The following is a 22,845-nucleotide window of genomic DNA, read 5'->3' as shown; positions in this document are numbered from 1 at the left end:
TTGTATTGTATTGCAGTTTGTTGTGTACTTTTTCTTCTTTTTTTTCTGCTGTCCGCATTACTCCGTCGTAACATAATGCCGTTGCATCATTATCCTAATTTAATTTTCAAATACTTCTGAGAAAATTGCGTAAATGTGTTGCACAAAATCGCCACAAGATGGCAGTGTTGAGAAACGCTGTGCCATGTTTATTAACCAGGTTGCAACAGAATACAGCTTAAGTTAAAAGTGTGCATAAAATGAATGTTCTAAAATTCATACGTCTCAAACTTTACTTTTTAAAGCTTTTTTTCTTCCTCCGGCAAAACCAAAGTGTTGCAATGCAAACTTCTCTCTGCTATGACTGGATGCAAAAAACCCTGAAAGGAGGGGGAAGAAAAACACGAGATAAAGCTGCTTTTTTGTGTTCCGTCTGATGTGAGCGGTGTGATATTGACAGTTTGAATGCAGCAATGCAAATAACCGCAGGAGAGGCATTTTTGAGCAAGCCCAGACAAAGGAGCCGCTGCTCTGTTGCAACGAACGCCTAAACCCTTGATTCCTCTTTTAATGCACAGCTATAAATATTCTCCACCAGCAAAAACCTGTCCCGCAGCAGCACCCGGAGTATGCAGCCCAAAGCATGGGCATATACTATTAATACCGATGATGAAGCGCTTTGTGCCGCCAGGAGTGAGCTCACGTTAAACTCTGTTGTTTTGCCTCCTGTTGGAAGTCATTCAGGCACCCTAGTGCGCATGTTTTCTTGGATAACAGGGCTGATTTGGGCAATACTGACTGTGACAGACCAAGTCCATATATTTGTATTTCCATATTGTTGGGACAGCAGAGCCACCAGAGGCTGCTTTGTGGGTTTCAACGCCTTTGTTGTGGGTGTGTGCGTGTGTGTGTGTGTGTGTGTGGGGGGGGGGGGGGGGGGGGGGCAGAACAGAGTCGAGTCCTGCCTCACTTGCCAACTTGGATGTAAAAATGAAGCGTAAAGGCGCAAATGTTTTGGAAGAGCAAACAGACCTTGAGCTGCTGTCTGCAGCACCATCAATAACCTGAGGAGCTGAAGGTGTGGCCCCACGGTTACCTGCCTGTTTTAGTCTTGTTTGCAAAGGCTTTGCATTCTTTCGTGCATGTTTGCGCACACTCAGCGCGCCACAGACAAAATAGCATAGTTTTAACACCGCGACGCAACCATACGTTATTGTCTGCAGTCGGCAAAATCAAGATGAAGCACTGCGTTTGAAGTGCACTGGAAGGAAGAAACAACAGCAAAGCAAGACAAAATATAGTAGAGAGTGAGAAGGACTGAGGGGGTAGAGGGTGAGTGCAGTGATAAGAGGAGCTGCCCGGACCCTGACAGATAGACGCACCAGATGGATGACTCTTATCTGGGAGATCACAGAGTGCGCGCTCACGCCTGGCCCCTGTTAGAGGGAGCCATGATCACACTAGACAGATGAATGTGCCTAACCCAAGCAATCACACTTCGCAAATACTGTAGAGCCATTCACACAAGTACGCGTGCACGACATCTTTACGCACAAAAGCGCTTGACAGAGCGAACAGATTGCAGCGCCTTTATCACCTTCGTCGCCCCGACATTGAAATTCACCTGGAGTCTGGTGTCTCACGTATGCGTGCGTGCGCGCGTGCGCGGGGGGGGGGGTGCAGGAGCAAACTGAAAGGGTGTGAGGAGAGATAAGAGAATTCAATTTGTATTCAAGATGCGGCGCAAGCGCATGTGGTGTTTGCGCTTCAACGCCCACATGCGCACGTTAGCTGCGATACATTCTCACCCTTTGAGTTGTGCAGTTTTTTTTCCCTCTCGCTGATTCTCTCTGGGCCCCGGAAGTATGACGGAAGGGCCCTTCTGCCGGTCGTGCACACACAGGTGAGGTTAAGACGAAGCTGCACCTTAGTACATCCTGAAAATAAACACCGTTTTGGAGCGTTTTTACGCTGCGGCACTTAAATGGCTATTGCCAAAGGGTGCTGACAGATTTGTTAACGCGCAAGAACTGCGCTCTCCTTTCAATTTGAACACGACCCCCACCCCTTTCTCTCCCACCACACACCCCCTTGTTATGAAGCAGGGACACTTTTTCGACAGCTGTATTGTATTTTATAGCAGTGGAGGAGGCCAGTCTTGTCTTCCCGGCAGATGGGCGGCTGGCTGGCTGGCCCCGCGGACACGTGGCGCGTTGGATAAGTGCAGACTGGAGGCTGCACGCACAAGCCCCGCGCGCCTGCATACTTCTCTGTGTGCCAGAGCAGTCACCTCACTTGCGATTCAGTGCGAGGTGAGCAGGCTGTGACTGGAATGAGTGCCACGTATGCGCCCTTCATGTCAAAAGTGCTCTGCATATCTGCTCTCCTTTGATAATCAGCGGGGTGTGAGGCTGGAGGATGACAGGCGGCACCTGTTCCCTTTCTTACATTTGGATGTTTACATTTTTCTTGCCTGTGGGGGTAAATCGAGCCTATAAACTGCTGGTGGGGTTCTGACTAAAAAGGATAGAAGATAATGCTTATATATTTTTTCCTTCTCCCAATTTCCTCCGGGATCACTGCAGTCAGTCCATTTGTAATCCAGATCAGACTTTGAGGTGCAGACATGTTCAGACACTTTTCACTTCTCCAGGAAAGAAACCAGGGGTTGTTTTTCTTCAAAGGGGCAGAATTGTCATGATGAATGTGTCTGTAGAAACACGATTCATCCAGTGCCTGTGACCTACAGGGATAAACGCTCACCTACTGTTTCCCCTCTCCAATCCATCTCTAGACTAAGCTCTTTGTGAGCCAAGAAAGAAAAAAACAACACTCTTTTTTGTCTTCTAATCTCCATGAAGTAAAATCCATCCATCACGCATGAAAAAAAGACATCTCCTGCCACTAATTTCTATCTCCTCGCGTTCACAGCAAATCTATACCTGCTCCTGAGAACGAGGTCTACAAGTCGAGGCACTGATGTGTGAAGGTTGGGATAAAGATAGACGCTGAAAGAAACAGATGACGTCAGAGGAACCGGGCCAGGGTTCTGGTGTCCATGCGGCCAAAGTTTAGAGCGCACGGAAACCTGAACTCGGCACACTCCTGTGACTCACTTCCTCTGCTGGAAACAGAGGGGATGCCTCCTGCGGGGCGGGAAACAAAAGAGTCCCTCCTTGTTACACTTTGACACGGCTGCCTCTTCATCACATGTGGACGACACCCAAAGCTTTTGTTGTGCGTGACGCGCAAGCGTGCGCATCCACGGATTCATTAACCTTCACACATCTTCACTTCTCCCGCCGCGTTTATTTACTGTCCCGTCGCTCTGAATGCACTTCCCCTTCTTCTTTTGTTTGCCCCCCCCCCCCACCACCACCACCCCGCACCCCTGCGTCACAGCTGTCCCTGAAGCCCCCAGTATGATGAAAAGCGCTCAAAAAGCTGTTTGAATTTCAAGCTCAAGCCTCAGTTCACATGATGATTCCCCCTTTACATTGAGGCGCCCGCGCCCCCCACCATCCCCGGCTTGCTTTGTCACTGTTGTCATGAGCGCAGGAGCCACCCAGGGAGGAATCCCTGGAATCTTTTTCGGGTGACTTGGCTCTCATGTGGCGCTTGGAGAGGCATGGTGATACCCAGAAGCAGATCCCCTGCCTCTCTTATAATAGTGAATGGCAGTCCAGCTCATGTATAAGAATAGTGTGTGACACTCAGAGTGATTTAGGGGAAAGCATTTTTATAAAAGAGTCCCCATTCAGTTTCATCTTCTAGATGAGAGACAGAGAATAAAAGACATTTCGGACTTGGAGATGTTAATAATTCCCGGCACTGACGGGGTTAATCATACCCATATGGTGTACCAAGAGGTTTGGCCCAATGCTGCTGTGGGCCAACAGGAGAGGGAAGGCTGGGTGGGGGCAGAACAGAAGGGAGAGGACAGCGGGGCAGATCTCTCTACCAACACCTGCACCTGGTCACTTGGTTCTCATTCAGCCACGCAGCGAAGTCTCTTCACCGATTCACTGGATCCACACCTAGATCACATCACGGATGACACAAATACTGGCTTAAACTTTTAGAGAGAGTACTGTGGAAAAAACGGGAGTCTGGTGTCATTCTTTTGTTGCGCTCCGCAGAGGAATGCCTTCGGCTAGAAGCGGCTGATCAAGCGTCGTTGTTTTCCTCCCCTTTCTTTTTTTCTCTCAAGAGGAATTTTCTGACCTATCGGATTGTTTTGTGCCAGCGGAGATCCGCTGAAGGAGATCTTTCCAGTCCAGTTCGGACGCGTAAAACGGTAACATCCCTCAAGTTTTTCTTTGGAACAGAGCAAGGAAAAGAAAGATAAACGAAAGGTAGGGCTTTTAACTAACTTTTAAGACACCTTTAGTTACTGTAGCTTTAGTCTGAATGGTGGAGGGCTTTCAGAGTGCACATTTGTTCGGTTCCTATTTCTGGATGTTGAGTTCACAGGTAAGTGCGCGCTCTTATAAGCTTCAAAAGAACGAATAAAAATAAACCCTGTAATTATTTAAATATGAGAGCAGAGATGTGGCTCACGCTAGAATCTAAGAAAATCAGAATTCCACACTAAAAAGTGGGATCTGGAACACATGCTTCTGTTGAAAAAGCTTATTTTCTTAGGATGCTATGCATCTTAGATGATTACCAAACTATTCCTTTTTAAATTCCTTCATAAACACATGAAATGTTTGAAGACTTTCATCTGCTAAAAATGTGTGCAGTTACATGTTGGATTTAGAGAAAAGAAACTAAAGTCCCTTTGTACGTAAATCTGGCATCTGAGAGGGAAAAAAAAGTCTTTTTAAGGTGTTGCCAGGATTTCCTCTGATTCAGATTTTTTAAGTCTCACCGTGCCAGCTTCATAGTAATGTTCAGATCTGTCTTGGGAGCACATGCATGTCACGCCCAGAAATTTTGTGAAATCACACTTTTTTTTTAAGTCCCTAAAAGCCCTCATTGTAGGCCTATGCCATGTGTGCCAAAGGCCACAGCTGCAAGGATGCCACGAAGAGAAAAGAAGGAAAAAAAAAACCTGGGGGATAAGTTATTGCTCAACCAAAGCACACCTTCAGAAAGACAATTTAATGGATGTTATGGACTCAGCTTTTAGTATTCATAATTTATATGGGATCCTCTCCAGCAAAGTGCAAATGCATAATGAATGCTTGAGTTAAGGTCCAACAGTTAGGCTACATTTCAACACCCCTAAACTGTCAGGAATTGTTTGAGCGAGTATACCTGCTTCTTTGAACTGTCATGTTTTTCACTCATCAGCTCCTCAGAGTCTACAGACGTGCTTTGCTGAAAGAGTGAAGGTAGAGCCAGGGGGGAATCATTGATTGGCATCTGCTTCTTATTTCTGTAGAGGTTTCTGTGAAAAACATGTATGCATAAATGAGTGTAACATGTCCACGAAGGCCAGAAAATATTGATCTCCATCTTTTTTTTCCTTCTTCCTGAGGAGCATGCGCTCACAAGTACCATTTTGCAGTCGTAACACACACCTCCCTACATTTACACTCTAAATAAATAATGAGGCTGTCATATTTTCCAAAAGCAGGTGCAAAGATTTGGACATTGTTTTTTGCTGCCAAACGGTGCGTCTCTTCTTGAAAAGCTGCAGGCCAAACGTCTGATCAGGGAGATCAGAGAGTATCCAAGCCTGTCCGTTTTTGGTCTCTTTTTTTGTTCTCATGAGACATGCTACAATAATTTCCACTCCTCTTTCTTCTTTTGTCCAGATTTTGTGGGCTACCTGCATGACTGTTACCATGACAGCATCTGGAGCCCAGCTCCTCCTGTTGGCCCTGTGTGTTTACAGAGGCTGGGGCCTGCAGTCTCCTCCACGGGTCCGTCTCTCCTTCAAAGGTGAGTTCCAGCGTGTAAAGGGAAAAGTCATCTTCCCACTTCCTGGAAGTTGAGTTTTGTCCCGCTAGGTCATTTCCACACGGCTTTCTTTCCTTTCCTTACATACGTAAGGAGTGTATTTCCTGCTGCATGCCAAACAGTAAAACACCGGAAACAAAAGGGGGATGTTGGTTAGAATATGCTCGTCCACTCGAGCAAAGTTTGACCCCACACCCAAAAACCTGCAAGCACCAAAGCCTGATCTGTCAGCAAGATGGAAGCATCTTGACCTCAATTAAAAGGTCAAAACTATGTTTTAAAATGTCAGCTATAAACCCATGATTTTTTTCTTTTGTTGGTATTTGGGATTTTCCTGTGCTGTCAGCTCCTGTCCTTTTTCCTCTGATACCAGATAGTAGCCTCTGAAATATCAGGAAGACACCTTTGATCCAGCGCAGACAGGATGATTACAGTCATCCCTGTCCCCCTGTCACTTCACTCTGTGAATGGGCAGACTACGAAGAATGAGCGGGGGGAAATTAGAGGTGTGGGTTGGTCTTTATAATATTCTGGAGCTCTTTTATGTGCAGCCGAGTCGAAATGCTTTGGTCACAGGTCGAGTCTGGGCAATGTTGGGTGTCTTATCTTGTCAAAGTGCGGTCGGTGATTGACTGATAAACATTTTATGATCTTGCCATCTGAGGCAGATTAGACCACGTCATGAGATCTGCGGTTGATAACAGCTGGCGGGCTACGTGCCGTGCTGTTTTGGTTTCATCTGATTTTTGAAACAGCTGTTGGTGGCGGCTGCACACAAGAGAGAGTGCTCCATTTGAGAGGAACCGCTCGGCGTTTTTTCGTGCGACCTTTAACACTAATCCCCGCAGAGTAAACAGCTTACAAGTGCCGGTTTTTAGCAGCACTCGTGTGCAAAGTCGATTCCTGAAATAATTTGTGAGGTTTGAACTTTTTGGACACTCTGAGCGAGCTGTCATAATCAGATTAACTGAAATTGTTTAAAGCATATGTGAGGATTTAGGAAGGGGGGTGGTGGTCACTCTGACACAGAACTCAATCACCCTCCCCCCCCAATGCCAAACAAAAAAAAGTCTCCAAGTGTTTTCTGCAAGGATTTATTGTTCATTGTTTGTGACAGCGAGCCTCTTTGTTCCCTGAGGCGCCTCTGGAGGAGCTTTGGAGCTGCAGGACATGAGATGTGAGCTAAGGGACACTGGGGGGACATTTGAGACCTGGTGAGGACTCCTATGCCATTCCCTTTCCCCGTCCAGTTACCATTACACACTTCTAGAGGCTGTACCTTGCCATAGAATTAGTCTGCATTGCTAGAGAGCAGAAGGTGCAGCGTAACTAAAGCCGTGTTTCAGAATGTCATGCCTTCACGGGGCTGTCACCAGTTTGTGGAACTGGAGGTGAGTCTGGGAGTCTGGGAGCGCTCATTAGTGCCTCGGTGACATTATGTTGTCAAGTGTTAACATGAGAGTTGGCTTCGTGCTGGACATCCTTCCGCCTGTTTTCTTCTCGGTGTCAGAATCCTGTCAGAGGATAAGTGTTTGTTGAATGTTTACCAGATGATGTCTGAACATTGTTTGCTATTTCGGGAGAATACAGACATGAGTGGGGGTGTGGTGTTTCCACATTTAGCCTGTACAGTGAATCCACTATGGCCCGGTGGAGCCTGGCCTGTGGGTTTGTTATCCTGTGTTTACCTCCTGGGACACAGAACCGTACCTCATCCCACCTCCGAGACTCCGTCCCGTGTTGTCCGGAGATCTGATTGCATTGCTTATTTTAGTGGCACCTTGACTGCATCCTGTTAACTCTGGCCTCAAAAGGCACATAGCGGAGGCTTTGATGTAAATAGAGATTGCGCTTCCTCTTGATTCCCTGTAAGCCTGCTTCTGAGGGTCTCGGCTGACATTTGTCATTTTTTAAGCCTGTCTCCATTCAAGCGCCTCGACTCTGTCCCTGTGTGCACATATGATGGTCAGTGCATTTTCTCAGATGAATACGAACTTAATAGTGTTGACTCAACTGTGACTTTTATAAAGTACGGCGTTCCTCTAGGGTTGATTCTGGGGGCGTCAAAATCTCCACAATTCAAAATCTACACATATTTAAACTGCAATGCATCAAAGCGCTTTATCAATGAAAAAAAAAAAATAAAGCTTGATGTATGATTTTGGTTATATTTCTGCTGCTACAACACTTTTGGTCTTTGCTGATGTTACAAACCTCTATTTCTGACAGAAATACCAACGTTCTATAAAACAAATTAAACAATGACCTACAGATCTATTCCAAATGGCTCAAAATAAATAATTTATCACTTGATATAAGTAAATCACATTTTGTGTTATTTGCTGAAGATAAAATATGAATGAAATTAACATATTGAGAATTATATTATATGGATTAATCACAAATTGGGATGGAAAAAATCCATTGGGCATGTATGCAACAAAATAGCTAAATCCATTGGAATAATTTTTTTAATGCAACCAAAATATATATTAAACCTATATTACAGTCTGCTTTATCCTTACTTAACATATTGCAACATTACTTGGGCATGCACCTTTACTAGCTAAAATCTCTCTTTTACAAATGGAAATAGTGGGCCATTTTTCAGTAAGCTGAAGTTACTTAACATCCAGGATTTCAATCCTCTGTTATCATGTATGTATTTAGTGCAGTTTATATTACCAACTGGCCTCCATATATAAAAAAAATTACTTTACTCATAATCATAAAATTCACCATTCAATGAGACAGTCTCTCAAAGTACACCTATAAAAAATTGAGGAAAATTATCTATCTATAAAATATATACCATGGACCTAAATCATGCATAACTCACACTGATCTTCTATACAACACAAAGTCTTTGTTGTGATAATTGCAAATTAACCCTTGTTCTATCCAAGGCACTTTAACGTTGAGAGTTGGGTCATCTAGACCCACTAGACAGTGCACTGAACCTTTTTTCTTCAATGTTTTGTGAACCTCACTGGTGTCCATGGATTACATGAAATCTTTCCACCTTTATCCACCTTTGTCATGGTAGGGAGAACACGTCAATGTAAGGGTGGGGTCATCTAAGATAGCACAAGGGTTAAAGAGTTTGTGTTGTAAAGAGTTTGTGTATGTATAAGTGGCCTCAACAAAAAGCCTTTCTGGCTGTTTCCACCTCCCTGCACCTTTCACTGCTGTATAAAATGTAAATACTTTAGTTTTATTCTCTGTTATCTCTTTTTGCGTTTTTGCCACATGTGCTAAAAAGATATAATAACATGAGTTACTGCAGCATTCTTATGCCTCAAAACTGAAGCAGTAAATGGTTGGACTTTTGCTCTTTTCCTTTTTTTTTGCATTAAAATGAAAATGGTTCAATCAAAGCTTTCAGGAGAACAAAAAAAAACAACTGAAAACATTTTCCACTGTACATGTTTTAACAGGTCACGCTCTGCTGAGCACAAACCTGAACTTAACAATTAGTCGTGAGTTCCACTGACCGTGTTTCCTAAGGGACCAACTCTACAGGGCAAGCAGTGCCTTAAAACCAATCAGACTAGCAGGACACATAAAATATTGAGATCTTAAAAGCAAATATGTTTCTCTGAATGCTCCACATTGGGTTACATTTAATCAGTGACACACATATTCAGCCCCAAAAAAAGCAGTTTGAAGTGTATTGAGTCAGAAACTGTTAGTTTTTCCATATCAATGTGCACTGCTGCTTTTTCACATTGTGGCTCTTGGAACACATTTTTCCACACAGAACTTATGGACACAAGGGCAGCACGACCCTTCAGTTTCTCCTTCAACACCAGTGACTACCGCATCCTCCATATGGATCAGGATCAGGGCCGTCTGTACCTGGGCAGCCGGGAATACCTTGTGGCTCTGGACATGCACAATGTCAACAAGGAGCCACTCATAGTGCGTACTAATTCTAAAGGCTTGATTCTTAAATCCAGTCTGCTATTTGGCATGCGCTTTTAAACCTTTAAGTGCCATGATCCTTAAAGTTTTTTTTCCCCTGCAGATCCACTGGCCTGCATCTTCTACAAGAAAGGGAGAATGTCAGATGACAGGAAAGGGTAGACAGGTGGGATTGTCTGTTCACATCCTGTTCTTTCAAAAACCCTCTTTCAGGACTGCAATGTTTGAATACCGTTTCTCTCCTTTGTCCAGGGCGAATGCGCCAACTTTGTGCGATTGATTGAGCCGTGGAACCGCACCCACCTCTACACCTGTGGAACGGGAGCATACAAACCCATCTGCACGTTCATCAGCAGGGGTTGGAGGGCAGAGGTGAAACGGGCATTTACAGCTCCCAGAGTGGGATTTACAGCAAAAATCCCCCGGCAGTATAGACCTGGAAAGCTGTTCCCTGCTAAATATTTCAGGATTACAAACTGGGACACTGATTTGTTTATGATTTCGCTCTGCTCCATCGCTCCATCTTAACGGGCTATTTATATGCATAGTCTGTGTTCAGTCAGAAGAAATGAAGAGGAACAAAGTAAAAGGGCTGTCTGATTTTATTTAAACAAACTTTAGACACGCACGCTACACTATTTTTTTTTTTTGGATAAAGTTTTCCCATAATTTCTTTCATAGCTTTTGAAGCAGCTTTTTAGTTGTGTTCAAATGCACATTTGATGACTTTTCCTTTTGCATCATCATGTACCTTCATGATTTAAACCTGCACAGGCAGGAATGCAAAAACAAATAAAGACCTCGGGCTGTGTCAGTAGCAGGAGACAGATGTAACGCCATGTTAACAACAGATCTAAACAGACAAGTGGGATGTCAGAAATAAGAAGACTTTGTAATAAGTAACACCAGTAATATGAATCTAGCAACATTGTAGACAGATTTGTATCCGCAGCAAATAATTTTGTATCCGTGGTATTATTTATTTTGAACTAGTGGTAAACATTCTAAAATCGAATGTATTTTTTTCTGTGAGGTTGCAACTTTTTTTGCACAGTTGATTAAACTTAAAAGGAAACATTTTGGCACAAAATATGCTTTGATTTGAACCAATACACTGAAGGTTTGCCCCTCATTCCCTGTAATTAACTGGAGTTATTATGTAAATATTATTATGTAAATAATGGTAAGTGAGTTCTTTCTCATCGTTAGCTTTCCTGCTGGATTTCTGACACAAATTGATGAAAAACTGTCTCTTATGTGGGGAGTAAAACTTCCTCAGAAATGTTATTTTTTTGGCCAAAAGTAATCAAAACGACTTGTAAAGTACAAACTATAATTTGCAAATCATGCACATCTTTACCCTTTTTGGATATGCAAGCAATCTGGTCACTTCAGTTTTTTCCAAACCCCTTTATGTAAATTACAAGTGACCAATAATTTCAGATGGATGATAAGATAACACAAAAAAATCCAAGTTTCTTTTCTTTTAAACAACCACAAAGTCGTGAAAGAAAAATCACTTCTATTTCACTTTTATATTGATCAATTCTGCTGCATTTTTATCACAAATTTTGGTGCTCCTCCACTGTAATAATGTATCAAAACTAACACATTACGTAGTTCAAATACAACAACCTTATTGCTTAGCCAATGTGCACTGAGGACACATCACTTGATAAAGGATGCAGATATCCTTTCATCTTCTTTTGCATTTCTTTTAACCTAGAATTGTTTTTACTGCAGTTAGAGTCATGCTCAGCCCTTCATGCAGCAATGGGGTAGTTGAGTGTATTGCTCATGGGTGCCCTAGATAGCTGTGGGCCTCAGGTACTGCATACCTTTATCTGCTTGTAAAACCCACCTCTGTTTCATAGCTGTTGACAGTTTTTCCTGGAGGCGTCTTCTTTAATCATTTTCATTTAAATGCCATCTATTATATATAAAATCATACAATTTTTTCATTATAGTTCATATTATTACATGCAGCTTAGTTGATTTGAGAGTTTAAACTAAGGCGATCTCTGCAGATTGTTTTTAACTTTCATTCTGCTCTGTAAAATAGCCATGAAGTTTTCCAGTCCTTTTTTTCTTTTAGAAGAATATCTGCGTGTACTTTTGTAACCTCTGCAAATCTGCCCCCGCAGGACTACCTGTTTAGGCTGGTGCCTGGGTATGGGGATTCAGGGAAGGGAAAATGCTCGTACGATCCCAAACAGGAGAGCGTTGCAGTCCTGATCAGTAAGATGCCCCATTAGAAGAGAGAAAAAGACAGAATCCTCTCAAATTTCTCTGTGTAACAATGGCTTTCTGCTCTGTTCTTAGATAGTAATCTATATGCAGGAGTGCATATTGACTTCATGAGCACAGATGCTGCTCTGTTTAGGACCATGGGAGGCAGAGCAGCGATCAGGACAGAGCAGTATGATTCCAGGTGGCTGAACGGTGAGTAAGCGTGGGTGTGAAGAAGTAACTGCTGATGATTACAGGTTATAGTTCCTCTCTTTTTTTTTGACAACCACTTGTCTCAATCCCTTCTCTGCCTATCTGTTTTTATCCTCCAGAGCCTGTGTTTATTCAGATCCAACAGATCCCTGACAGCGCAGAAAAAAACGATGACAAACTTTACTTCTTCTTCCGTGAGAAGAGTCTCGACTCCACTGGGGGGGCCAGCCCCACCGTTTTAGCCAGGGTGGGGAGAGTGTGCATGGTAAGAACAACTGAAAATACATCCAGAAAGCAAAAAAGCACATGCAATGATAAACTCAATTTCTGTCCTGTAGAATGATGAAGGAGGGCAGAAGTCCCTGGTGAACCGCTGGACCACCTTCCTAAAGGCTCGGCTCATCTGCTCTGTTATAGGAGACGATGGGGTGGAGACCAGATTTGATGAACTACGTAAAGTCCTACAGCATTTCAACCTTTTTTGGATGCAAAGTGAATCCAGGTTGGCCAAAATGTGTCTTACTTGTACACGATTTTGCTTTTAGGGGACGTGTTCATTCAGCCAACGCAGGACGAACGAAACCCCATGGTGTATGCTCTCTTCACCACAGCGGGGTGAGTCATTTTGACACACTTAATTGGTAAATTCATTCCTCAGCCAACCTAACCCAACATTTTTGTGGCCAATTTATGCTTTAATTTCATGGGTTGGGTGCAAACTATCTTTTTCTTCATTTTCTTACCTCGTTTTTCTCTGCTCAAGCTCCGTGTTTAAGGGCTCAGCAGTCTGCGTGTACTCCATGGCTGACATCCGCAATGTTTTTAACGGACCTTTTGCCCATAAACATGGACATAATTATCAATGGACAGAGTACACTGGCAAGATTCCCTACCCTCGGCCTGGAACAGTAGGTCTTAAATTTGTTTCCACAGAGATTCCATTAAATTGGGGATAAACTCTTCCATGACGTTTTACCTCCTTCTGTCCTATTGCCCAGTGTCCAGGAGGAACTTTCACTCCAGGCATCACCTCCTCCAAGAATTTTTCAGATGAAGCAGTCAATTTCATCAGGGCCCATCCCCTCATGTTTCATCCAGTTTATCCTGTCCACCGGCGCCCCCTGGTGGTAAGAACGGCAGTGGACTATCGCTACACTGCCCTGGTGGTGGATCAGGTGGACGCTGTGGATGGGCGCTATGAGGTGCTCTTTTTGGGCACAGGTGAGACCCAACAAGGTTTGAGTAAAGTATACTTTTTTTTTTTAGTAAAACCCTTTTAATTTGGAACTTGATAAATCTCTTTTACAGATCGAGGCACTGTTCAGAAAGTTATTGTCCTGCCTAAAGACCCAACAACCATGGAGGAACTGACTCTAGAGGAAGTGGAGGTTTTTCGGGTATGTCTTTGCTTTCGCCTTAAAGCGGCAGAATGCCAGCAGAAACATGAGATGAACTATTTCTTTGTGTTGATTTATAGAGCAGAGCCCCAGTCAAAACAATGAAGATCTCCTCGAAAAGAGTAAGTCTGCTGTTGTAATAAATGCCTCACAGCAGGTTTTGCAGCTGTTTCACAGCTTGGCTGAGTTGTTTGTTTGTGTCTCCGCAGCAACAGCTGTATGTGTCGTCGGACGCTGGGCTGACGCAGGTGTCGCTGCACCGCTGCGACGTCTACGGCCGGGCTTGCTCTGACTGCTGTCTGGCTCGCGACCCCTACTGCGCTTGGGACGGAGAGAGCTGCTCTGCCTTCACCCCTTCCACCAAAAGGTCAGGGAGGACTCACATTCTCGCACTTCTTTAAAGCTGTATTGCATCCTGACAGAGTCATAAAAAAATACCTTTTTGATTTTGCATCAGGAGGAGCAGAAGACAAGATGTCAAACATGGAGATCCTCTGAGACAGTGCAGGGGCTTCAATGCCAAAGGTGCGATCTCTAAAACGTTTGGTAACAGTCTTTCATTTTCATGTTCACTTTTCTCTTTTTGGACGTGTTTACAGGAGAGAAACGTCTGAAAGAGACGGTGCAGTTTGGTGTGGAGGGCAGCAGCACTTTCCTGGAGTGTCAGCCTCGCTCCCCTCAGGCCACAGTGAAGTGGCTCTTCCAGAGAGAAGGAAAGAGGAAAGTGGTGAGGAAAATCTGTCCTTTCATGCCAAAAAAAACCCAAAAAACTTTCACCTCATTCTAAACCTTCTAAAGCAAACTGAGAAGTGATACTGAAATTCATGGTAAAACCATGATTTTAGAAAAAGGTTATTTATGCATAAAACAGTTCTTGTTAAAACATTTTTTAATCAATTAATATATTTAGGTTAATCTGGATTTTAGGCACTAATTAAAAAACAAGATAAATGTTCAGTTTTTAACCATAAAGATCAAACAAACTGATAATTTATGACAATGTGTGTGACAAATAAATCAAAGTTAAAAAATATATTAAGCAAAATGTAATCTTTGATGCATCACCAAATGATCAACTCTGCACTTTTATTCAGGTCACATGTCACACGCCTTTGATGAGCTTCTCCATTGAAAAAAAACACCTGATTTTAAATATTAATGCATCAAACCGTTTAAAAATTCCAACTGATCATCAAAGGCAGATCTTTGTGAGACACATACTAATCACAAGAAGCACAACAGGCCTGTTAAAAAACAAGAAAAAATCTCAGAACCTGCTTTTCGTCACCAAAAAGTTAACTGTGGCTTTGTATTTCAGAAAATAAAGATAATGTAACATACCGATATATTTATATACGTGCTGAAGAAAACCAGTTAATTTGAAAGGGAATGCAAATAACAAATAAATAAACTGTAAAAATACATTCAAATTTTTGAATACATAAAGAATTGAGCAAAAATTGTAAGTTACATGTGATATTAAAAATTAGCTAACATTTACTTGAGTAATCTATTGTTGACCTCCTGAAATGTGCTCATAAATTTCCCCAATTATAAATAAATGCCTCTTTTAAAAAGATTACATAATCCAAAATGATAAATTTTTGGATTTTATGAGTTTTCAAACATTTGAGATGGATACATCCACGAATGTAAGCTGCTTTAGATGTTATTTTCATGTGAATTAACTTTATATTATTTTATATTAATTTCACTTTTGACATGTGAGCAACCATGTATTTACACTATTTTAAATAGTAAAAATATTTTATTTTTTAATCTTTTAAATTTGTAAATTTAAGGTTTTTGAAAAAAATCTTTGGTCTTTGGGTTTTTTAGTTTTTTTTTATACTGAACATTACTGTTTCATTACTGTTTTCAATACTTATTGGAAACCACTGAAAGCCACATTTTATTAGTGTATGTCAATAGTTGCATTAACCTGATATTTTTAGCAATTAATCAAAGTAAAAGGTTTCTTCTTTTTAAATCCCTCAATGAGACAAAAAGATCGGTGTGAGTTTTGTTGTTTCTTATTTTCTTTGCAGCTGAACCGAGCTGGAGGAGTTCTGAAGACCAACCACGGCATCCTGCTGAAGTCTCTCAATCAGTCAGATGCCGGTCTCTACCACTGCCTCGCCACTGAAAACAACTTCAAACACACGCTGGCTCGTGTGGCTTTGCGCATCCTCGACCGAGACATTGTCCTAGCACTCACCGCTCAAGATGAGGATGAGGAGCTGAAAACTCGCCAGGCGCCAGCCTACCCACGCCTGCCGGACTCTCCCACTCCATTTTCCCCGGAGATTAGACTAATCAACCAGTACTGCCAGACCTACTGGGAACCGGACAACACCAAACAACAGCAACAGCGCAAACGCACCAGCCGCAGGCACACAGAGAGCCAAGACCAGGGGCTCGGTTAGAACCTTGAACACCACCTGACTCGGGCCTGAATGGACTTTATTATGCTGAACTTTTCATTTTAAACATGTTGAGGTGTGACTTCCACTTATCACGTTACTGATGACATGTCTCTTTTTCGGTAAAGTGTTGATGGCTTTACAGGTGTCAGCCCTGAAACATGCATTTAAAATAAAGTTTACACAACTGATGACCACAAGCTAAACATTATGCGTCTGTGAATGCCAAAAAGCAACTTTATTATCATGTAAAGTCACTGTGGTTAAAAAAAAAAATACTAAGATAAATGAATAGTCAAACATGGAGGCTGCTCAGTGAAATAAAACACACTTTTCATAAAAGTTTGGAAAGAATCTGACAAAAACGCATAAGTATTGTGTACATTGTTGCATTAAAACATCCAAAAAACAGGTTTGCTTTCTTTCAAGAATCCTAAAAATGTAATATATTGATTGTGGATATAATATATGTGTTCATGACCTGTTCTACCATTGTATTGTATGAAGCGTATACTGACATAAATGCATATTTTGCATGCATATTGCTGTTTTTGCAAGTTGTACAATTGACTGTTGTTCCGTTTTCAGACTTGCCATGTTGCGATCTTTGTGAGGTGTAATGTATTCTGTTAAGCTAATTCCATTGGATGTAGATGTATAATGTTCGCCTCAGTGTCCTGTGCTTTTGTGAGCTATAGTGTGTGAATATTGAAGATGTGTGTAGCATACAGTGTTCTTCCAGTTATGCACTTTGTTGGTGGTGGCATTTGAGGGAAACAGGGATCTTTGCACAAAAAAATCTCTTTTTTATGTACAGTGTGTTATAAACTGGGTAATGAAACTGGCTTAGCAGTGCATTGATGGTGTTCATATTTTGCAGATTTACAAAGTAAATATGTACAATAAGAGCGAACAAAAAAAACTTTAGAAACTTTTCCTTAGAATTCTGGTAAAATGCATTCTGTATAAAACTTCACAGTCCTCAGTGTTAAATCTTCCCTTTTAATTCATAAAATACCAAATAATTGAGTCACAATTACTAAAAGTCAAATAGGTGAATAAAATAAGTGTTGGATATATGTCAAATAGACTTGGTTCATCATGATCATAGGAAACAGCTTTTCATCTTCAAAATCATGACCCAAAAAGTTGCTCTACTTGTGGCCCTTTGAGACATTTAAAATCTTTAAAAATAAGTTTTGGAAATTAATATGGATAGAACCATATTTAGGGGGTTTGAGACATGCTGTTTTTATTTTCGGAAAAGGAAGTGAATCCTACAGTGGAACATGGTGGTTGGTGGGACTATAAAAAAGATCCTGAAAATATTTTAAAGAATACTGTGAGCAGCTTTAAAGCATCTGCTGGTCTGGATCTTTGTGAAGGACAAAGACTAGAATTTTATCTTAAATGTCTGCAAGAACAGCTAGCTTAACTGTACCCACCCACGTGCCATTACACTTGTGTGTATATCCACTTAATCACCGACATGCCTTTAATACATACACTATATTGCCAAAAATAGTCGCTTCTCTGCTTGGACATAGATGAATTGAAGGGACATTGCTTCCACAAATCATTGGGTTTAATTGGAGGTTGGACCATTTTTTTCAAAATGAAGCTACCTTCACATCGCCCTCTGTAACACATGTTCACGTGACCACTTTTAATGAAAAGTCTGTGGAAATGCATGTAAATGCATGTTTTGGACTACCGTGTTAAAAACTCTCCCATTCGTGCATAGCTGTAATATTTTCAAGTCCATTTTCATGCTCTACATACAAAACGCGCGGTCAATGAACCAGCATTGCAAGTTAAACCAGGTTGAACTTTGACCAATGAGGGACTCAGATTTGGTAGTGACGTTTGGATGCCATCCCTTTTAATTCACACAAGTACAAACCGTTTGAAAATTGATCACAGAGCAGAAATGATCATGTTTTGTGCACGGCTGGAATTCTATGACATATAGACTTTCATATGTCGGAATAGAGCCGGAAAAGAAAAAGTCTGGAGTAAGATTCAAAGGATTTGCACCGCTTCAACATTTTGCACCAAGCCTTTCCCAACTGTGGGTGGCAGACATGCACTAGTAAAAAGCAGCAAAAGAAAAAGAAGAAGAAGAAGCCCCTCCCTACTAGTCCAGTGTGAACCCCATGGGCCAAATCTGCATTAAAGAACCCACGTTTAGCAGGTTCTTGGAGGTACATCACATGCCCGATGTGTCCGTAGCTTAACAGGTTTTACCACCAATGGGAAGGCTTTTCACAAGGGTTAATGGGAATGTTTGAATATTTTTCCAGAAGTACATTTGTCCAGTCAGACACTACTGTTGAACAATTATTGGCTCACAGTTTTCTCTCTAATTCACCCCAAGGCGTTTTATTAGGTTGAGGCCAGTCAAGTTCCTCTACACCGAATTCCTCATCCACGTTTTCATGCTCCTTGATTTCTGCACTGGTGTGTGGACATGTTAAAACAGAAAAAGGTCTTCTCCAATTGGTTTTCACAAAACGGAAAGCATGGAATTGTCAAAAAATCTTCTAAATATTGAAATATTGAGAAATTCTTTTTCTTAGAACAGAGGAGACAAGCTCAGCTCATGAAAAAACAACCCCACCACCAAACTTCATACATGGAGAGAACTCTTCAAAACTCTTGTAGCGGTACGGTATCTGATTTACGGTGTGTGGTTTGGGTGCAGATGCTGAGTCATGGAAACACATTCAATGAAGTTTCCCCCCGGTTTTGAACTAATTTGAAATCGGACGTTTGGAGGTTTGTAGGTCACAAATTTGGCAACCTCTGCGCACATCACATCAGTAGGAAACCCACCACCCATTTGCTGTTCGCTTCCACTTGGTCATAATATCCAGCAGCATGAAGGTTTAACAACTGTACCTGTTGCACAGGTATCAACCTATCCCATTGCGCCCCATGAGATCACTGCTAACCTGAGAACGATCCATTCTTTCCCACCCAATTACAAAAACAGTCTGCATTTATGAGTCGATGACCTTATACACCTGTTGTCATGGAAATGGCTAAAAACACCTACATTTAATTTTGCAATGAGTGAGTAAATACTTTTGGCAATGTGAGTACATATACATGAGTCATAGTCCAGTTTGAAATACGCGAGTCTGTGCCGAATTCATTGTATTTAACAGTTAAAAAGTAAAGAAGACACAAAAACCATCAACGTAAGATCAGTCATCCCATTCTTCATCGTCATCATCATCATCTCCTCCCTCATCTTCACTTTCATCTGAAAAGTGAGGACATAAAAATGTTACATTTGTCTTCTTCTGACAGCTCAAGTCAAGCACGTATGTGATCACAGCAGTTGATTTCCAGCATTTACCAGAGGAATGGATGACTTTACTCCTCTTCTGCATGACCATCATGAGAGCACCCACAATGCCCGGGGCCGGTTCTGCCGCCGCAGGTGGAGCTGGATCAGAGTTCTCCACCTGTATCAGAGAGGGAGGATTAAACAGAATTTTTATAAATCTTAAAATTAATAAATAAGTAAATTAAACATGGAAATCTGAAAACTGATTATCTTTTGTATTTCTTGGAAAAAAATAACCTTTTTGAGACTTTTCCCTAGTCGGATCTGGTCAAGCAGCGCTCCTCTGCCTTCTCCTCCCGCAGACGTCTGTGCAGGTTGTGGGGAATCAAAACTTGGTGGAGGAGGTGGAAAATCTGAAGGAATGGGGGTTTGAGGAGGTGGAGGTGGGGGTGGTGGAGGCGGTGGTGGAGGTCCCCCTCCCCCTCCCCTGGTGGGTGCTGATGGGACAGGGGGAGGAACCCCCATGGAGCGTTTGTTTGATGATGATGGTGGTGGGGGTGGTGGCATGATGTGGGAGGACACTTGGAATGAGGCACCCTGTTTTGAGGAGGGTGGAGCCTGCGGAGGGGGTGGGGGTAGGCCCCCTCGGCTTGATGGAGGCGGAGGTGGCAGGCCCCCACGTGGTGGAGGTGGATTTGGAGTCGGGCTCCCCCGCTGGGATTGACCTGGGAGCGGTGGTAGAGGGCCGGAGCGACCTCGAGGGGGCGGAGGGGCTGGAGCGGAAGACCCAGAGCCGGGCAGAGGAGGCAGGGCTCCCTGTCTGCCATGTGGAGGTGGTGGAGGTGCAGCAGCTGGTAGAACATGTGAGTTATGCATTTAGCAGAGGCTCTGAAAATGATCAAACGATCAAACATATGCATCCAACCTGCTCTGTTTGCCTCCTGTTGGACAGCTTCAATTCCCCCGGACTGCTCAATGACATTATAGATGAGCTGGGAGGTCTTCTCGTCCTTGAGGTCAGCTTCACTAATGCCCGCCTGGGAGAACAGCTTCAGCAGATTAGGGTCAATGTTATTGGGGTCCCATCCAACATGCGACACATGCCTGGCAGAGAGGAGAGCAGGAATAAACAGACAGCAACACATGAGTACCTCTAAAGACTCCATTTCTTACGTAAACCCGCTGGGAGCTCCTATGTCTGCCTTGGACAGTTTAGGACCTTTTTTCTTGCTTTTCTTGCTTTTCTTATTATTAATAACTACAGCTGTAGCAGCAGGGGGTGGAGGCATGGTGCGATAACGTGAAGACTGGATGTCTGGGTTTTGGATGTCCACTGTTGCCATGTGAAAGGAACCGTGGTTACCAGCTGCTGCTTTTTAGAAAGAAATTCCAATTAAGACACTATCATATATTTATTTAATTTGAAAAAAAAATATTGAAACCACAATTTGAAATTGAATTTGAAAAAAGACACCTTTGTCAGGAGGAACTGGAGGCAAGGAACCTCGATCTACAACAAAACAGAGGAGAAAAAATGATATTCTGAAATGCAGGAGGAATTTATCCAAAAATAGTGTAAAAAATGTGTATTTACCAGGCGTCGGTAGGGGGCGCTGTTTCTTATCTGTCAACAGGAAAAAAAATTCAGGCCACCAAAAACACTTGAATGAGTGCAAACTGTTTCTTTCAGTATTTTAACAACAAAAAATCTTACCATATAACTTAAAAACACAGAATTTGTAAATATTCAAACATGCATTTACTTTATTTGCCACTTTCCTCTGAGCCCCGGATAAAAACAGAAGTTCAGTTCATCGGAAATGCAAATCAGGCACAAACTTGTCGCGTTCATGATTCTATCTGATAATCCCCACAGAAGAGATGCTGACCTTGACGGTTGTTTCTTTGACTGATTTTCTCCACAACGGCATTTTGGAAAATTTCTGCTTCGCCTTCATCTGAGAAGTTCAGCCCCACTTGACAATCCTTCAATGAGTTTACACAAGCCGATGCATTAAACCACCCCACAAGGTAGAAGATTATGATTTAAGAAGGGCAGATCAACGAGCACTTACATCTGCAGTGAAGGTGTGAAAAAACGTCCGTGGAGTGGAGTAAATGATTTGGTTGTACAGCTCCTGCTCCCAAACCATTTTCTCTGTCTGAGGGAGCAAATGATGGATGTGTCAGTTAGTGACCCTAGTGCTCAGCAGGCCTTGAAAAGGGGAACCTGGTTATCACGACTGGATCTTCAGAGCACAGTGAGCCTCTGACTGACCTTCATGTCAAACATTCGGATGAAGTAGGAGCGCTGAGGGTTGTCTTTGACAAAGCAAACCACCCCGGTGTGCTGCATACTCCACATGGTTGGACTGTGAGGGAGAGCCATGAACAGCTGAGCCACTGCAGTGGCCATGGACTAAACACACAAATAAGGGACCGATTAAAAACTGTTCACAGCCGATAAGACTCCCAAGAGCATTTCATTGCAGTCCTCATGTAAATTTCCAGTTGCGTGACGATTATCTTCCTCCTCATCGTTAGTTAGGTTCAATGGCATTCTTTATTTTCCACTGCAAACGATGAAACACTTTACATTGAGAGCATGTTCAAATGTTAAGCTTTCATTGAGAATATTTACTTTTGCAGCTAACAAACACAAAGCAACATCTTCCACACTGTGAGACTCAACCCAACATGGTTTCTAATTCTGACGGCAGGGGAAGAATCGTTTTAGCTACCATTTCCTGTAAGGGCCACCCTCTTTTTCACAACTCAATGCTAGAATATAATTCAAACAAAAAAAGGAATTTTATTTTAGAGAAATATACATGTACTCTTGCTAGTGTTTACTTTTTTTTCCGAGGAATTATCTAAAATAAAAGAAAAGATCAGTGGAGGTAAAATTAAAAAAAGTATTCTCAAAAGCCTCAGTGCTGAGCTGCAACTATGCTCTTAAATTTAGGATGTGATGTTTAATCATCCTTGAAATAGCAGATAGAAGTGATATGGACATTTTTTGAGTGTCAGCTATAAAAGGTCTTAGGCCTTAACCCCTCATTTTCACAGATGAGACAGAGTGTATTAGGTCATTTCAGAACTTACTGAACATCTTCTTCCCAGCAGCTCCTCCAGCTTCTCATTCTCTTGTTGGCTCAACAGAGAGCTTCGGTTGCTCTCAGTCTTACTTTTAGATCCACGGCTCATGATGCCTCTTAAAAAAGATCCACTTTATCTGAAATCTGCATGTATCTTGTTTAAAAAAAAGCAGCCCTGCAGTCGCTAAGAGAATGGCCTCTTCGGTTAACTTTGCAATCAAGGAAGTTTCTCTTCTCTGTTTTGAACGCAGCTCAAAGCAGGAAATGAACAACCGCACTTCTCTAACCCCCACTTTTCTTCTTCGCTTGGGCATAAATGAACGTGCTATACTTCCATTTTCATAGAGGCGGCGAAATGTTGCTCTTCCACTGATGTG

The 22,845-nt window shown here is 42.4% G+C and overlaps 2 protein-coding genes across 3 annotated transcripts; one reads left to right on the top strand and one right to left on the bottom strand.

Annotated features, from left to right (window-relative positions):
- Nucleotides 1-3,866: 3,866 nt before the first annotated feature.
- On the top strand, nucleotides 3,867-16,916 carry LOC101166872 (semaphorin-3F). The gene is made up of 18 exons (XM_011477468.3): nucleotides 3,867-4,334; nucleotides 5,745-5,871; nucleotides 9,650-9,810; nucleotides 9,917-9,979; nucleotides 10,066-10,185; nucleotides 11,958-12,051; nucleotides 12,136-12,255; nucleotides 12,375-12,520; nucleotides 12,594-12,708; nucleotides 12,801-12,870; nucleotides 13,019-13,163; nucleotides 13,254-13,476; nucleotides 13,564-13,652; nucleotides 13,733-13,774; nucleotides 13,862-14,019; nucleotides 14,110-14,177; nucleotides 14,252-14,379; nucleotides 15,701-16,916. Exons 2-18 carry the CDS (start codon nucleotides 5,763-5,765, stop codon nucleotides 16,076-16,078), a joined length of 2,229 nt encoding a protein of 742 aa, XP_011475770.1. The 5' UTR covers nucleotides 3,867-4,334; nucleotides 5,745-5,762; the 3' UTR covers nucleotides 16,079-16,916.
- was (Wiskott-Aldrich syndrome) lies at nucleotides 16,289-22,726 on the bottom strand. Of its 2 annotated transcripts, none has more exons than XM_004070939.4 (11): nucleotides 22,476-22,726; nucleotides 21,649-21,789; nucleotides 21,446-21,532; nucleotides 21,260-21,356; nucleotides 20,965-20,994; nucleotides 20,845-20,880; nucleotides 20,544-20,742; nucleotides 20,296-20,474; nucleotides 19,668-20,221; nucleotides 19,440-19,548; nucleotides 16,289-19,343 (listed from the first exon to the last, which is right to left on the bottom strand). In XM_004070939.4, exons 1-11 carry the CDS (start codon nucleotides 22,575-22,577, stop codon nucleotides 19,285-19,287), a joined length of 1,593 nt encoding a protein of 530 aa, XP_004070987.1. In that variant the 5' UTR covers nucleotides 22,578-22,726; the 3' UTR covers nucleotides 16,289-19,284. The 2 variants fall into 2 exon arrangements, with proteins under 2 accessions (XP_004070987.1, XP_011475769.1); XM_011477467.2 differs by having other exon boundaries at nucleotides 20,544-20,739.
- Nucleotides 22,727-22,845: the final 119 nt, after the last annotated feature.

This window comes from Oryzias latipes, chromosome 7 (genome assembly GCF_002234675.1).
Source record: "Oryzias latipes chromosome 7, ASM223467v1".
Classification (NCBI taxonomy): domain Eukaryota; kingdom Metazoa; phylum Chordata; class Actinopteri; order Beloniformes; family Adrianichthyidae; genus Oryzias; species Oryzias latipes.
This window is presented reverse-complemented; position numbering and strand designations above follow the sequence as displayed.